Raw genomic sequence first — 18,280 nt, 5'->3', positions numbered from 1 at the left:
TAGACTCGGGCCGGCATGAACCCGGACTTGCCCGGCCCATGGATAAATCTACCATGGAGTAAATTTTTTTTAATAAAATAAATCATAAATAATATAAGATGTTTTAATAATATATATTATATTTATTTTAAAATTATTATTCATATCAATCATATCCTTCTATACTAATTCATTTCAACGTCCGGAAAAAAAATAAACTATTTAAATAGTGACTCAACTATTCAGTTAGTCCTATTTGAGTCACCGAATTATAAAAAATTTTAATTGGGTATCCTAATTTTATATTTGAATTTAATTGAGTCACCTGGCATGCTACATCATGTTTCCGTGCCACATCAATATGCCATTTGGATAAAAACCCACTTTATCTTGGAAATAGTTTATCTATATAATTGGTCTTTCATGTCAAATAAACAAAAGATAAATTGATTTTTGAATTTTTGAATTTATTTGTCAAATAAGTTGGAGTGATGTCTTTCATTTAATTTGATTTTTTATCCACATGACATTGATATGGCAAGAAAACATGATTGTTAACTGATTAGTCCGGTTGACCCAATTGAATGTGAATTTAATATTAGAATACCCAATTGAAATTTTTTATAATTTGGTGACTCAAATAGGAGTTAGTGTATAATTGGGTAGCTATTTAAATAATTTATTAAAAGAAAATACAGAGGTATAGTCTTTAGTGAAAAACAACCTCATCTATTGCCGTGAGATAGGATAGAATCTGCCAATTAAAAACTTCAACTTGCCTCGGATGAACATCCAGGTACTGAGAAAGAAGGTCCAAATTCGCTTATAGCATTATATATTATTATTATTATTATTATTATTATTATTATTATTATTATTATTATTACAAGTCGTCTATTAAAATTTGTGCCGGCTTGCTAAATATACCAAGCTCACCAGTCGTAGAGGACTTGATCCATGATTGTTGTCAATAATCAATACAAAAAACCTCATATCAGGAACCGGATGCCAAAAAACCATGAGATCATGTGCATGTAATTTAAATATACCATCCGTCCTCAGCTGTTACAAGGGATATTCAACCTTAAATTTTTGCAAATAATATGAAAAATTATACATCGAGAAATGGATGCCTATAAACTATGAGGCTGTTGATGGCTTATATATAACATGATTATGCCAACAATGTACAAATATATCAATTGGCCTATTCCATTTTGGATTTATTTGTTGTATATGGCTCATATACATGATAAACGGACAGATGCTAAAGCGGAGCAGAACGGAGCGCAGCGTGAGTATTTTGGTAAATTATACTAGGTAGGATTTATATATATATATATTCATGTAATATGTAATCATAATTAATTTTCTAATAAGAGAATTGACAGTCGCTCCACTCCCGAGGACATAAGCATACTCTGTCGAACCTCTCATTAAATCTCGTGCCTATTGTATGATTATTTTTGATTTTTTATTTCGATCGTTGTTCAATTTCTCAACACTATATTTAATACCATATGTTTCCTTATGTTGTGTACCAACAGTGAAGTTTCATCTTTTATATTTGTCTGTTTTTATTTTAAGGTTTTGTCATAAGAGATAATCACTTAATTAATTGAGTTACCACAGTTTTCTCCAAATTTTAGACGTTATTTGAAAGTCAAATGGGAGAATCTATGCATACATGGTGTCCAGCTTGTACTCCAATCATCGTCGAATACTAGTCGGAGGCATGGCGGTGCAAATGTGGGAATAAATTGCACATGTCCTGAGAGCATACAACAGCCGTGCACAGAATGAACAGTTAAACAGTCACAGTTTCCCTTGCAAATCTAGCAAGGACACGCATGCATGGAGTCAGCAATGGCCCATGCATTCTTGGTCACATGCTTCGCTGATGTTGCAGTTAATGCGTGGGAAGAGTCTGAAAAGAGCTAATTTAATAGATCATACGTCTATGTCATTTGAATCATGCATGCATAGTGTTTCTTTATTTTTGGCTTGTTTGCATTTTTGCATAGAGAGAGAGAGAGAGAGAGAGAGAGAGAGAGAGAAAACTAGGCAGTTGTATTAAGTTTTTCAACAACCAGACGAAGGCTCTTCTTTCTATTTCGTTTTGTCTAATTCCTTCACGTGTTTCTGAATCTGTCTTCAAATTTAAATTACTATTAATTAAGTCTTATCATTTTATAATGCTCTATGATCTTTACTATTACTTGGACGAAGTGTCTTTGTCATGCTATTATATATATGCATGAATTTCAACTTTCAAGTGTCTTTGTCATGCTATTATATATATGCATTTTGATTGTATAGGTGTACAATACTATAGGGTGTCTTTTGAAAAAGTGTAGGTTTGTAACTTTAATTCGTTCAACATGGTGGTGGTGAATGGACGCTGGTCACACTGCAGGAGTGAGATGTGTGTACAGAGGATAGTTCGGCCATCGAGGCGAGTGAGTTTAATTATTATTATTTATTATTTTATTTTTTAATAATATTTAAATCCAAAAAAAATCATATCAGTATAGTTAAATAGCAAAGTTAACTCTAGATAAATTTTAAATTTATTATTATTTTTTTACTTTCAAAAATAGAACAACATATTACACCAAAAAAAAAAAAATCACTTTAAATAACGAACAACTTATTACACCAAATTCCAGTACAAAGCTAAAAGACAAGAAAGTGAAAACTAGCAGGCTGCAGGGCTATGGGGTTAGACTATCACGTAAAAGCTACCAATTTTATGATACGTATCATCAAACAATCCCATGCAAAGTTATCATAGACTTTTCCCTAATAAGAAGTGTCATTTTGTTTACATGTGGACATCTTTATTTGGGTGAAAAAAAGAGTTATATGAATATTTCCATACTGATTTTAAGGACTCGTTTTATATTTAAAATTATTAATTGATCAATGATCATGATTTTATTTTATTTTATTTTTTTTAAAATTTACAGCATAGCATGATTAAAATATTGAAACATTAACCAACTATGATTTAAATCAGCAGGCTCTTCCCGCTCATATATATATATATTTATTTATTTATTTATGAGAACAGATCTTCTATGAAAGATCATAGGCTATTAATCTATACAAGTCGGAAGGACAATATTGTAATTATTGTGCTTATAAATAATGTATAATGAAAATGAGATGCATAATATTTTAATCTTAATTATTCAGTCAATTTTGTGCACAATAATTCAACAAATGACAACCATTGAAACTTATTCATACTAATATTTACAGTAGCAAAAATAAAACTAAAACAGACCCTGTTACCACATGTGGATGTCTACTAACATCCACACAAACCCTTTCCTCTTTATATATATATATATATATATATAAATATCATTTAGGTAAATCTTTATATTTGAAATTTAATTAGAGAAATAGTTGGATCATCATTTGATTGTTTATATAAATAATGTATATTTTTGCTGTTCATGATTATTGGACAACACTGTAGAACACGGTTTCTACTGTTCATAATGATAAGAGCTGTCAAATTACCATCCGACGGCTACTATTAACATCTATAGATTTGAAATCTAGGAACATTCCTAGATGATGGGTCATATATATATATATATATATATAAGTGTATTATACTGCAGAGCAGAGCTCTATCATCGAGCTCTTTGCAGTAGCATTCAAGACGATGGGATCCGACGACAAAGCTCACAAAAACCCTTTCCAGCGAGTCCCCGTCGACAAGCCACCATTCACACTAAACCAACTAAAGAAAGCCATTCCTTCTCACTGCTTCCACCGTTCCATTCTCACCTCCTTCTCTTATCTCCTCTACGATCTCTTCATCTCCTCCCTTCTTCTCCTTCTCGCCATATACTTCATCCCTTCCATCCCTTTTCACTCCTCTCCGCCTCACCGTTTGGCTTCTCTACTGGTCCCTCCAAGCCATCTTCCTCGGTGGTCTCTGGGTAATCGCCCACGAGTGCGGCCATCACGCCTTCTCCCGACTACTCCATCATCGACTGACATCGCTGGCTTTGTTCTCCACTCTTTTCTAATGGTCCCTTACTTCTCCGGAAATACTCTCACCTGCCAAAGACCACTCCAACATCGCTTCTCTCGATGATGATGTTGCCTTCGTCCCTAAACCCAAGTCCAAACTATTGAGATTTGCCAAGTACTTCAACAACCCTTTAGGCACCGTCCTCATTCTCTTATACTACATCCCTTTTGGCTGGTGTCTCTATCTCTTGTTCAGTGCCACTACCCCAAACTCTGGCTTCATTTGCCACTTCGATCCCTTCAGCCGCATCTTCTCCTCCGACCAGCAAGTCTATGTCTTAATCTCCGATGCCGGGATCCTCTCCGTCTGCTTCCTCCTCTATCATCTTGCTACCTGTTTCTCTGTTTCATCGGTCCTGACCATCTATGCTGGTCCTCTCTTCATTCTCAACGCCCGCTTTTAGTCGTCAAGTCATCATATAGGATCGGAGCTCCGGTGAACCTGTGAACTCAGTAGACAATGAAAGGAGATAAGAGTAAGAGCAAAAAACCACTTGACTAAAGAAAAGAAAAGATGCAAAGAACCAACGAGCCTCGGAGCTCTCCTAACATTATATATTCGTAAAGTAAAAAGTCAAAAAGTAACACCAATCTTTGACACTAACCCCATTGGTTAGTCAACACCATTAACTATAAACCCATTGGTCTATAACCTTAAACACTGATATTAGATACTATATTTTACTATCATGCATCAAAACACTTTTCTCCCATTCATTCAACCTTCTCCGTCCCCTATCACTCGTGACCATACTGCACTTGCACTTGTCCACACCTTGCCATGCTTTTACTCGGAGATGCCGGCCATCACACACTCCATGCTCCTGCCATCTCATCTCCGGTCGTACGCTTCAATCACTGATCAACACCAACATCAACACCCCCCCTTGATTGAAGCTCCACAACTCCTAGTTGCACTCTCATAGCTTTATGCTTCTCAACTGACAAGGGCTTGGTGAAGATATCTGCCAACTGGTCTCCGGTGTTGCAATATTGTAGAACAATCAGGCCATCAGCAATGAGACTTCGAATGTAATGAAATCGAACATCAATGTGTTTGGTTCTTCCGTGAAATGCCGGATTCTTTGCCACGACAATAGTGGATCGGTTATCACACCAAAGAACTAACGCCTTGTCAAAACTCCTCCCACAATCACCCAATATTCTCCTCAACCATACCATCCGGCAGTGCGGTTGTGGCGACTACATACTCAAACCTCCGTTGATGATAGTGCCACGACATCCTCGCTTCTCGATCCCCAGGTGATTGCGCAGGAACCGAGCCTAAAAAACATACCTGATGTACTCTTTCGATCTCTCAAAGACCCACCCCATGTCCCACTGCGTCAGAAGCCTTCCATACACCCTTCACATCTATTTGGATAGAACAATCCAAACTTCACAGTTCCAGCCAAGTATTTTACCACTCTTTTGGCTGCACACAGATGCTTCACATTTGGTCTACTCATGAATCTGGAGAGGAAATTTACTGCATAACATATATCAGGTCTAGTATGCACAACATATAGAAGTTTTCCAATCAGACTCCTGTACATCTTAGCATCAACAAGCTCAGCTTCATCTTCATCTAGAAATTTTTCATTAATCCCCATTGGTGTATCTGCATACCTGCATTGTTTCATATTCAGGTTCCTCTCGATAAATCTTCAATGTACCTTTGTCCGAGATATGAATATTCCTCCAATTGACTGATGTATTTCCAACCCAAGAAAATATCTAATCAGTCCCAAGTCCGCCATATCGAACTTCCTCTTCATTTCAGCTTGAAATTGATCTATTAATCCTCATGAACCAATCGGTATATATCATGTCATCAACGTATAGACTGATGAGAATACTATTGCCATCTTCATCTTTCTTCCCTATACAATGTGTGTTCCGTTTGCGTTTCTCACATAGCCAAGTTTGCCCCGAGATGCCCGTCAATCTTGCTTTGTACCACGCTCTCGGTGCTTGTTTAAGACCGTAGAGTGCCTTCTTCAAGCGGCATACTAGATGTTCCTTCCTCTCGATGACAAAACCCTTCGATGTTGATCCACATAGACTTCCTCCAATATTTCTCCATTAAGAAACGCCGATCTCACATCAAAGTGATACACAGGGTAACAAGCTTGTGCTGCTATAGCTAGAATTATCCTCACTGTCTCGAGTCTTGCTACCGGCGAGAAGACCTCCTCGTAATCTATCCTGTACTGTTGTACATATCCTTTGGCCACCAGCCTCGCCTTGTACTTCTGGATTTCCACATTCGCTCCAAACTTTGTCTTATACACCCATTTGAGACCCATCGCTTTCTTTCCGGATGGTAGCTCAGTAGATCCCGAGTGTCATTGTTATGTATTGCATTCAACTCGCTTCCATAGCTTCCCGCCATTCTTCACACTTTTACCGCATCCTCGGTACACCGTGGATCGCACAATATGAAGAGCAAAGCGATCAAGAATTATATAGGTCAGTCAACAGCCTCGGGTCTTCCTTGGTGGGGACTCGTCGATGAACTCCACCGTGGACACTGAATCGTGACCACTTGATCGACCTCCACTCCCCATTGCCTCTTCTTGCATTCTTTCATCACTTGGACTCTGTTTGTCTTCATCTTCATTGGAACACAAATCTTCAAGGGTTATAACTGGCCCACCTTCACAAGCTTTCATTTTCCACTGAGAATTCTCGTGAAATATAACATCCCTGCTCACTATTATCTTGGATGTAATAGGATTAAAGAGTTTGTAGGCTTTGGACGTGGGACAATAACCCACAAATACACATCTTTCGGATTTATCATCTAGCTTCTGAAGTTTATGTGAAGGAATAAGAGTGAAAGTAACACTGCCAAACACTCTAAGATGTTTCACATTTGGCTTTTCTCCATGCCAAACTTCATACGGTGTTTTATCACCAAGAACATGAGTTGGTGAGCGGTTGATCAGGTACACCGAGGTTGCAACCCGCCTCTCCCGTAATTCGGTTGGAAGATTGCTATCTCCGAGTAAACAAATGAGCCTTCTCTACAATCGTGTTCTATTTTTCGCCTCCACTACACCATTCACTGGTGTGTAGGGTGAGGCTGAGAACCTCTTCTAATCCCCAACTCATCACAAGTACTTGTTAAACACATGGGACGTAAAACTCACCCCCACGATCACTTCTCAATATCTTCGGCTCCTCCCGTTTCCCTGCTCCACCATAGTGTGAAAAACACGCGGAACTGCTCGAATGCCTCTCCTTTGTTCTTTAAAAAATATACCCAGCATTTTCTGCTGAAATCATCAATGAGAAGAAGAAAATATCTGTTACCTCCCATTGAAGCCAAGCTCATCGGCCCGCAAAGGTCCATATGAACCAGTTGTAGGCACGCTGATGTTCTCCTGGATCTCCCACGGTGAAAAAGCACATCTAGCCTGCTTACACATGGCACACTCCTCGCACTGAGATCCAGTCTTCACATCGGGCATTCCCAGAACACTCCTTCTCTGTGCTAGAAGCTCCAAGCTCTTGTAATTCAAGTGCCCAAAACGGCGGTGCCAGAGTTTAGATGCATCCTGGCCTTTCACTGCTAAATTTAATCTTTCAACTCTCATGAGATCAAGTGGAAACATGTTGTTATTGGTTCTTGGTATGACAACAACCTGTTTCCCCGTGTGATCATCACTAATAATACATTTGTGTTCTTGAAACACCACTGAATCACCCCTTTGGTGAGGAGCCGTCTGACCGAGTAAGTTGTGCGCTGAGCCCCGGGACAAACCGCACTCCATGAAGTCAGCTTTCACTTCTCCACATTCCATACTAATGGCTACTGTCCCAACTCCTTGCACTACCATTTCCTTGTCATCACCAAGTCGAACTGTCACCTTTTGAGATTTATCAAGGCTCGTAAACAGATCTTTCTCCCCCGTCATGTGGTTTGAACATCCTGAGTCCACCAACCAGACCGACTTTGGGGTCTCTTCTGTAACATTGCTAGCCAGAAAGAGATTACTGGGTTCTCGTTCCTCTGCAACTAAGGAAGTACCCTTCTCAGCCTGTTTGCTTCTCTCCTGGCAATCCGCCTTCACATGGCGTGCATTTCCCTGCAATGAAAACACTAGATATTAGATCTATCCCCACCCTGCCCTCGACCCCATCTTCCTCTTCCTCTACCCCGAACGAAGCCTCTTCCTCGTCCCCGAGCAGAACCCCAGCTGGTGGATGTACTGGAACACCCTTTCTCCTTGACTTGGGAGGATTGGCTCTCAATCTTCACATGCAAGGCCTTTTCACTGGGTTTTCCTGAGGATCTATTCACTCTAATTTCATGTGCTTGGAGTGATCCACACAACTCGTCGAGAGTGAGCACTGATAGATCTCTGGACTCTTCCAATGCAACTGCAACATAATCAAATTTCGGTGCTAGGCTTCGCAGCACTTTAGGCACCACATCAGCCTCCGAGAGCTTGTGTCCTAGCCCCTTCACCTGGTTAACTATGGTAACTACTCTCGAACAATAGCTCTGAATATTCTCACTGTCCTCCATCTGCAGGGTCTCGAAGCTCTGTCTGAGAGCTTGCTTCTTCACAGCCATTATCTTTGATGAACCATGGTACAAGTTCTTCACTATCTCCCATGCATCGTGTGCCGTCTCTGCATCTTCTATCCGATCAAGTATCGGTCCGTCCACCGCTTGTTGTATGAGGCACAGGGCTTTTGCATCCTTTTTCTTGCTCTCCTTTTGCTTCACTTCGCCTTCTCCCTCTGCTATCCCTTTCTCAACCAACTCCCAGAGTTCTTGAGAACGAAAAACTGTTTTCATTCTCAAACTCCATCTACCATACTCCTCGCCTTTAAACACCGGTACACACGGTTGCGAGAGACTCACCGGACTTTCAGCTGCCATCCTAACCAATCTCTGATACCACACTGTTAAGAATCGGAGCTCCGGTGAACCTGTGAACTCAGTAGACAATGAAAGGAGATAAGAGTAAGAGCAAAAAACCACTTGACTAAAGAAAAGAAAAGATGCAGCAACCAACGAGCTCAGAGCTCTCCTAACATTATATATTCAGAAAGTAAAAGTCAAAAAGTAACACCAATCTTTGACACTAACCCCATTGGTTAGTCAACACCATTAACTATAAACCCATTGGTCTATAACCTTAAACACTGATATTAGATACTATATTTTACTATCATGCATCAAAACACTTTTCTCCCATTCATTCAACCTTCTCCAGTCCCTATCACTGTGACCATACTGCACTTGCACTTGTCCACACCTTGCCATGCTTTACTGGAGATGCCGGCCATCACACACTCCATGCTCCTGCCATCTCATCTCCGGTCGTACGCTTCAATCACTGATCAACACCAACATCAACAGTCGTCACGTATCTCCATCACACGCACCCGGCGCTCCCTCACTATGACTCCGACGAGTGGGACTGGCTTCGTGGTTCTCTCTCCACCGTCGACCGTGACTACGGCGTGTTGAACAAGGTGCTTCATAACATCACTGATACCCACGTCGTCCATCATCTCTTCACCACTATCCCTCACTATCATGCAGTGGAGGCCACCCATGCAATCAAGCCTTTGCTTGGGGATTACTACCGCTACGATGGCACACCAATCTTGTTTTCCCTCTGGCGTGAGTTCCGCTACTGCTTCTTTGTTCAACCTGAGTACTCCCGACCGGGATTCTACTGGTTCACTAACAAACTCTAGAATTTCCTTGCAACTTTCAACCAAAGCTCAAGATCAGGAGGAAGATAGAAACATGAAGAGAAGATATAATATATAATATAATATAATATAAGCCAAAGAAATCTCAACTTGTCTGGCCGTATATTCTAAGCAAGATTATGGCCTTTCCTGATGTACATGTCGTTTGTTTAATTGTCTCTCTGTCTTGCCTTCTTCGTTGTGTTATTTCAGTGTTTTAGTTCAGTTTGATCGTGTTATTTTTCTTTCACTTCTGATGAATATTTTTTTGTTCGGTTGTAGATCATGAGTTTGTTAGGTTTCTCTTCTTGTTTGAGACTTTGTGTTGGTTATCCTTGAGTTAATGTCTTGTTGCTTTGTATTAATTTGTCATTTCTTTTTACTTATAAGTAATAAATTATAGTTTATTTATTTTAAAAAAATATTTGTATAAATCCGAGCATTTCAGAATAACAATTATCAAACACTCTGATATATATGCTTTTAAGTTATTTAAGAAAGTTTTTAAGTAAAATAGGATACAAACTTTCCATTAACTTGCATATATGTAGCTAGTCAGTAATCAACTGCACTCATAATCTCAATTATCTTTAATCCTAAACTTTTAAAGTGTTAAACAGTAATTATGGTGAGATTTTTTGAAAGAGAACAGTAAATCAGTAGTAGTAACAAATATCTTCAACAACTCTTTTAAGTACTAAAAGATAACTATGACACATTTTTTTAAAAAGAGTTGTTGACTATGCATTGAACCTCAATGTATATGTCATTAGTTTTAAGAGATGCCTGTGAATGTCAAGAAACAATGATGAGATCCTCTCAGATTAAGAACTGTTAACCATGCAATGTATATATCTCACAATAAATTTTTAAGAAATATCTTTATCTGCCATTGTAAGTATGAAGAGACAATTGTTGGACTCTCAAAAATAACTATCAATCATGCAATGGGCCTCACTCGAAGGTCAGTAAGTTTCAAATGATGTCCTTTTAAAGAGATTAATCAAGTATTTATGGGATCTCACAGTAATTAGTTGCATAACAAAAAGTCCAACAAAGTAACAAAAAAACCCCTCATCTTAAAATGAAATCTTCGCTTTCACCTTTTCTATATTTTAAGTACTCCTCTAATATTATTTATGCACACATGACCCCAACTTCTTCAATTTTTATAAATTTTCATAATTTAAGAAAGTAAACCACTAAACTCTTCATTTAAACATTTTTTTTTAACTTGTAAATAAACATGAAACTTTCACGTTTTTCACATTTTGCTACAAATTTTGTACATATTCATTCACCAACAAGCTCTATAATTTCCTTGCAACTTTGAACCAAAGCCCAACCCTGGGAGGAAGATAGAAACATGAAGAGAAGATATATATATATATATATATATATATATATGAGAAAATTGTTTCTCGAACGTCCGTGAGGCATCCAGCAGACATGAACATAGTTGATTTGAATTTTTAGTTTGTATAACTGTAGGTATTAGTAGAAATAGAGTTCAATGGTTGTGGATTTATTTAGTTATTGTGTAAATAATTGATTGATCGGTTAAGATTCAAATACCGTACATCCCACTTTTCACTCGTGATACTCATTCATAAGCACAAGAATCTGTAACACTCGCCCATTCCACTTTGCAACTCGTGCACTACAAGATATCAAGTAATGGAGAAATAATCAAAACCATTGGATCTCAATCCAACGAGTCGAGATCAACGTCCCAAGATTAATATCCTGTGGACGTTCACAGAGGATCGATGCTCTATATATAACATGATATAATATAATATAACATAATATAGTTACAATAAATCAAATTAAACAAAAAAAAAAGTTGAGTAGTTGATTATTAGTATCCGATTTCGTGAAAAATCGATCTTTACGAACTAACAATGGTCCGTGAATCATGATCATGCCTAATACAAGGTTAATATTTAAGAAAAGAATAATAAAAAAAACTATTAAAATGATCAAAACATTGTGTTAATCGGTATTAACACAATAGTTGCAACTGTGCACTACAGTATTACTGTTAACGTAGAAATAACAAATCGTTGGATCTCAATCCAACGGACGAGATCAACGTCCCTAGATTAATATCATGTGAACGTTCACAGAGGATCGATGCTCTATATATAACATGATATAGTTACAATAAATCAAATTAAACAGAAAAAGTCGGAGTAGTTGATTATTGTATCTGATTTCCGTAAAAATCTGATCTTTACGGACTAACAATGGTATGTAATCTGTATCATGCCTAATACAAGGTTAATATTTAAGAAAAATAATAATAATAAAAAACTATTAAAATGATCAAAGCATTGTGTTAATAGGTTTTAACACAACAGTTGCAATTGTGCACTACAGTATTACTGTTAACGGAGAAATAACAAACCGTTGGATCTCAATCCAACGGTTGAGATCAACGTCCCTAGATTAATATCCTGTGGACATTCACAGAGGATCGATGCTCTATATATAACATGATATAATATAATATAACATAATATAGTTACAATAAATCAAATTAAAGAAAAAAAAAAAGCTGGAGTAGTTGATATTATATCTGATTTCCGTAAAAATCTGATCTTTACGGACTAACAATGGTCTGTAATCTGTATCATGCCTAATACAAGGTTAATATTTAAAAAAATAATAATAAAAAAACTATTAAAATGATCAAAACATTGTGTTAATAGGTTTTAAAATTGATATGACTATCGTACAAGTTTAGGTTTCCTTAAATAGTTTAAGAATCATAGGTTATAAACTTGTTTTTCTAATATTAAAAAAAAGTATTTTTATTGATTATATCTATAAAATAGTCGTCCATTCCCCTTCATTATTTCCATATGGGGATTGAATCATAAGCTTGTAACCATTATATTCAGTACATTTTGAATATATATGGACAATAAGCATTTCATAATATATACTTTAGGCGGTGGGGTCAATACCATTGGATCAAAGGGGCTCTGGCCATAAAATAACAACTTAAGTAGAGCTAATAAAAAGAAACCTAACATCTTTTTAAAAATCTTAACATGCTATTACACACTTTTAGACATAAGCCACCATAAAAAACAATGATTAAATAAATGACACACGAAAGAGGGTTACATCTTGATTAAATAAGGGTATGAAAGGCGGATATTAAACAAGTTTAAATTATGGCTATTAAAAGCATAAATAATACATGTTAAATATCTAAACCTTGTATTGGAAAGTAATGAAGTGAATTGGTGTATTGGATTAAAAGTGGAACCTGTTGTTAAGGAACTCCCGACCTCATGTGGGAGCGAGGTTGATGCCATAGGCGTAACTAGGTCTTGATGGTAGCAGGGATAAAGCCCAAAGGGAAAAACGGGAAAAAAAAATCCAACAACATAATTATCTTCAATAAAAGATAATATCCTAATATAACAAAAATGTGAATACACTTGAAAAAACATAAAGTATAATTAAAATTTTGTTATTACCACTAGCAAATATATGAGATTTTCAACAATTCAACTAATAAGAAGTAACTACATCTCACAAGTTTGTAATTTTAAAACAATAGTAAAATAGATCCTATGTGCTAGCCCTCATGATCAATTTAAACATTTTTTAAATTACTAAAATTTTTTATATAAGATTTTTTAATTTTTCTTTAAATTTTAAAATCATAGTAATTTCTTAACTAAAAAATGGAATGTGAAAACAACACATACACCATGTATTATAATATATTTGCTAGGCTCTTGGGTGGATCAAAATTACATGCTTTATAACTAGGCCTACTAACCACTCAAACACAATTACATTACACACTTTCATGTGCCCAAAATTTTTATTTTATATTAATTTAAATATAGAAAAACCGGATCCATTAAACTTATGTTGTATGAAAGGTAATCTCATCGGCTCCAAGAGGTGCTTCAGCCTCTTCTAGCCCCCGGTTGAGGCATAATAATAAATAAAATATGTATGTGGTTGGGATGCCTTGTCCACAATAAGCAATAGCTTAACTGTTATGGGTCATTTTGTTTATAGTAATGATATGTTACTATGGTAATCTCACAATAATGAGGTCAGGAATATCATATGTTCAAGAATGTTGTGTTAATTTATGATAAACATATTTGATTGAGATTTCATATTATTGGTCATCTTTTATTACCATATTTGGTTGGCAATGGTAAGGATATTCATAATTTTGAACAAATTTAAATTTAAAGTTTAATAAAATTTGGAATCATAATAATTAAATTATAATACAAAAATTTAATTTTTTTTCATAAATTTTCAAAATACGTTTGTATCTTAAATTTAGAACAAATTTAAAGTTAAAAAATAAAGGATATATTTGTTTAGAAAAAAATTGTCATATTATCACTCACTTGATAATCAACCATAATCATTTATTTTAGTAGTAATGAAATTATCATAGATTACCATTAATATTACTATTAATTATCACTAATCCTACTTGATAATTTTTTCCAATTGCCATATAACACATAGTAATATTTTCACATTACGGCAAACCAAAGGCCTTCACGTGTGTTTTGCATGGCTTACCCATATTATTAATATATATATAGACATGTAAATGAAATTATTTTTTCTAGTGTACATACTTGTTTGGAAGGAACTTTTACATAAGGTTAATAAAAAACTTGACTTAATTAAAACTAAAATATCAATATTAAAAAATTATAACAATTAATAAATAATACATTTATTTTAATACTAAAAATTTGTGTATAATTAATTAGTGAATATATTTATTTCAAAATGATTGATTGTTTTGAGAAAAAAAAATAACCATTTGATGACGAACTCCTTTAAGTTTTCTAAATCTTAATTATTCTGAATTCAAACTTTAATTAAATTAATCCAACTGATAAACCATTATATATTTATCATAGTTGCATTCTGACTTGTTGGCAATAAAGTGGAAAATTTATTTGCTATCATACTTTTAAAAGAAATTGGATATGCACATTCGTAAAATTAATTCGACACACTTGTATTTTCTTGTATTTTCACTTTACATGAAACAAGCACCTTGCACCGGTACCAATAGGCCATTGGCCTTTCATTTTTACATTATTCATTTTTTTAATATATATATATATATAACTTAAATTTTGAACAAATAGATATTTCAAAAGAACCAAAGTAACTCAATGCAGCAATGAAATTCATCCTTAAGTGAACTATCCATTACCACACTAAGTGCATGGATTTATGATGCTTCAAAGTTATAATTATTATGATGCTTCAAAGTTAAAATTATTCACAAATTTCATCAGTAATGGATGACTCACTTTTAAGACTTAACAGCACATAGTAAATTATTGAGAAGAGCTTTCAAGCAGAATACACAGAATGACAGAAACCAAATAGAAATGAAACAGAAAAGCCCAAGGATCCAATTTCTAAATAGGAATAAAAAAGTAGTAATTATAAGTGTCATTCAATTCGGTAGACAATGAAATAAAAGGGATGCCTTATTATATGATTATAAAACAAGCAACAGGACCAACTTGGACATTTCCTGGCAAACACATTGAACAAATGGAAAACATGCAGAAATAATTGTTCAGCAGCCAAGAAAGGATAATTGAAATTATTGGCACATTTGATTATTATTATTTTTTAAAGTACATCTCAAGATAATCAATTTGATGCTGCTTCAAGTTTGCAGTTATTTTCTACTTGGAAATGCCAATTAATCAGAATTTGAGAATAAAATAAGAAGCTTGTCAGAAGGCACCAACAATCAAGAAACTATACCAAAAATGATTTGATTCATATACTCTCTGTCTCCAATAATCATGGTTTCCATTTGCCATGAATCATGACAGCTACTTATAATTCAATATGAGGCAAAACTTAGAAACATGTATCTCGCTTTCCACACATTGGTGAATCCATTGGTATCAAAATATAATCCATAAAAAAATAATTCGTGAATAAACCAGCAGTGTCAGTGTTAAAAGAACTTCAAAGACATTATCATGATCTTTGTACTAAGAACCCAATTCTATAGCATTGACATCAATATTATTCAGTTCACAGAGCTTAAATCCACATCAAAGACTTGTGTATATATATATATATAAACTCGTAATCAGTGAATAATAGAGGATGCATACAAATGCAAGCATACAAATTCACAACTAGAAGTAACATCCTGAAAAATGTAGTACTTATGATAGTCATTTCAGTCATTAATATTTGTGTTGAGAAACTACATTCTATCAACAAAGAAAAACAAAGCATATAGATTTTCTTTCCATGGAGAACAAAGTAAAAAAATTGATAAAAAAGGAAAGACAAGAAAAGCCTTCAGTTTACAATTTGCACGAAATAGATATTACAATTATGGTTATGCGAATATCTAATAACAGCTTCATGCTTAAAGGAAAGATAAAACAAAGCAGTATATGCAGACCCTACAATTGCAATTTAATTCAATTGCAAACAGCAAAGGAAATGTAAAGACATCAAAACACAAAATTTGGATACCAAAAGGACGTCGATACTGTATGATCCTCTGTTTGTAACAAGGAAAACGCCCGTCGTCACTGACTATCAGAGACATCACTTGCACTCAACTCCCGCTTCAGCAGCCCTCGTCACTGACTATCAGAGACATCACTTGCACTCAACTCCCGCTTCAGCAGCACGCCGAGGTTTGCTCTTACGTCGGTTTCCATTTTGCCGAAAACCATTAGGTTTAGCAGGATCCTCAATGCTGGATTTTGTGCCAGCACCATTTTCATCTAAAGCCGAGTCAGAATTTTCTTTCAGTTGTTGCCGCTTCCTCTTCCTTCCATTCTCTACCACGGCACCCTTCACTTGTTTACTGGATATGGTCGGCTTTGTATCATCTCCTTCTTCCTCTTCTTCTTCAATCTTTTCAGTATCATCCTCATCAATGCCATCCTTCAATGGCTTCTGAGGCCTTCCCCTTCTCTTATACGGGGGAAGAGGTTCTTCACCACCGCTCCCCGGGTCGTCATGACCAGCAACAACAGTCAACTTCTTTCCCTTCCCTCTGCCTCTTCCCATTAATTCAGGCTACTTTCCAATCACAAAACCACAAGAAAATTACAGAACCTGCAATCCATAAGAAGTGAAATCTTGAAATAAATGATAAATCAATTGTGACAACTATGCTTATGCACAAAAGCAAAGGGCTGAGAGATGAAACTTGAACAGAATATCTTTTCAGAAATCATGATGAAAACATATCAAATGCATGAACATCCAAAAGTTAAGATCTAAAGACACATGATAAATTTATATGTTCTAGACTAACTTAATAGAGAAGGAAGGATTTTTTATCAAACATGTATTTTTCTATTTCAGAGGGAAGCTAGATCAAATCCAAAAACAATCAAATGGTAGCAGGAAAATCATAGTACTGATCTCAAGAGAACACAGCAAGTATCTAAGAGAAAACAACAAGGTTTCCCCTTTTCAAAGCAAGAACTCACCGACTCTAGATAAATATCCAAAAATCAATTTTTATCAGGATCAAGGATTGAATCAAGCGGTACTCAAAAACATAAGTATTAAAAAGGAGAAAAACAAAAACAAAAACAAACACATCAGAGAACTCTCTTCTTGATCAAAAGATGCTTCAAACCCAACCACATCCTCCAAGAAAGGTAAGAAAAATAAGAAAGAAATTTTCTGGCTAACAAACACCCTCCAAACCTCCTCCTTCACTCAAGAACAATCAATCGCCAAACAACCATTAAAAACATACATAAAACCAATCCAAAAAACAATCTCTACTTTCCCGAGAAGAAATCCATGCTCAAATCTATCCAAAACACTAAAGAAAAAGGAAGAAAAGGAAGAGTATGAGAGTCATGATTAGAAACTCACCTCATAGAAACAAACAAAAACCTTCCACGCCAGCCTCATGCTACTCATTTCTCCAAATCTGATGCTTTTGATATTCAAAAGAAAAAGAAAAAAAAAAAAAAGATGGGATTTTTACGGATTTGAAATGCAAAGATGAGATCTTTGATTGAAAAAGAGAAGAAACGGATCAAAAACAGAGAGAATAAAACTCGGATTTGGAGAAGCAAAGGAAAACCATTCTAGAGCTTCAACCAGAGCGCTAAGAACTGAGCAATAAGAGCAAAGAGAACAAAGAGGGTGCAAGACTGCAAGTAGAGCATAGAAAGAGATATTTCAATTTTTTTTTCAAATAAATAAATAAATAAATTTAAATGCAAACCTTTTTCAAATATATATATATATATATATTTTTATATATTTTTATTTATTTATAAGAAGGAAGGATCCAAACCCCAAAACTCTTAAAAAGACCAAAATGCCCTTGGATGAAATCCAATCCATTCATGATCTGGGACTTCCATATATAAATGGTTCACTAGAAAAGATAATAAAAAAATTAAATGACAAAGAGAGTGAGAAAAAAAAGGAGATATTAGAATTATTTTTTTTATTTATTTTTTTTAATTAAAATTCTAAGCCCTAG

At 35.4% G+C, this 18,280-nt stretch overlaps 1 protein-coding gene and 1 pseudogene across 1 annotated transcript; one reads left to right on the top strand and one right to left on the bottom strand.

Annotated features, from left to right (window-relative positions):
- Positions 1-3,658: 3,658 nt before the first annotated feature.
- LOC120253878 lies at positions 3,659-4,436 on the top strand (annotated as a pseudogene).
- Positions 4,437-16,081: 11,645 nt separating this feature from the next.
- Positions 16,082-17,963, bottom strand: LOC120253874. Its single transcript, XM_039262086.1, has 2 exons — positions 17,659-17,963; positions 16,082-16,881 (listed from the first exon to the last, which is right to left on the bottom strand). Exon 2 carries the CDS (start codon positions 16,831-16,833, stop codon positions 16,417-16,419), a length of 417 nt encoding a protein of 138 aa, XP_039118020.1. The 5' UTR covers positions 16,834-16,881; positions 17,659-17,963; the 3' UTR covers positions 16,082-16,416.
- Positions 17,964-18,280: the final 317 nt, after the last annotated feature.

The sequence above is a fragment of the Dioscorea cayenensis genome, unplaced genomic scaffold, assembly GCF_009730915.1.
Source record: "Dioscorea cayenensis subsp. rotundata cultivar TDr96_F1 unplaced genomic scaffold, TDr96_F1_v2_PseudoChromosome.rev07_lg8_w22 25.fasta BLBR01000234.1, whole genome shotgun sequence".
Classification (NCBI taxonomy): domain Eukaryota; kingdom Viridiplantae; phylum Streptophyta; class Magnoliopsida; order Dioscoreales; family Dioscoreaceae; genus Dioscorea; species Dioscorea cayenensis.
The sequence above is the reverse complement of the archived record's forward strand: the minus strand, read 5'-3'. Positions and strand labels throughout refer to the sequence as shown.

Bases quoted from the DNA above. Each gene is read 5' to 3' on its own strand.
- LOC120253874 (XM_039262086.1), bottom strand. From the start codon at position 16,833: ATGGGAAGAGGCAGAGGGAAGGGAAAGAAGTTGACTGTTGTTGCTGGT.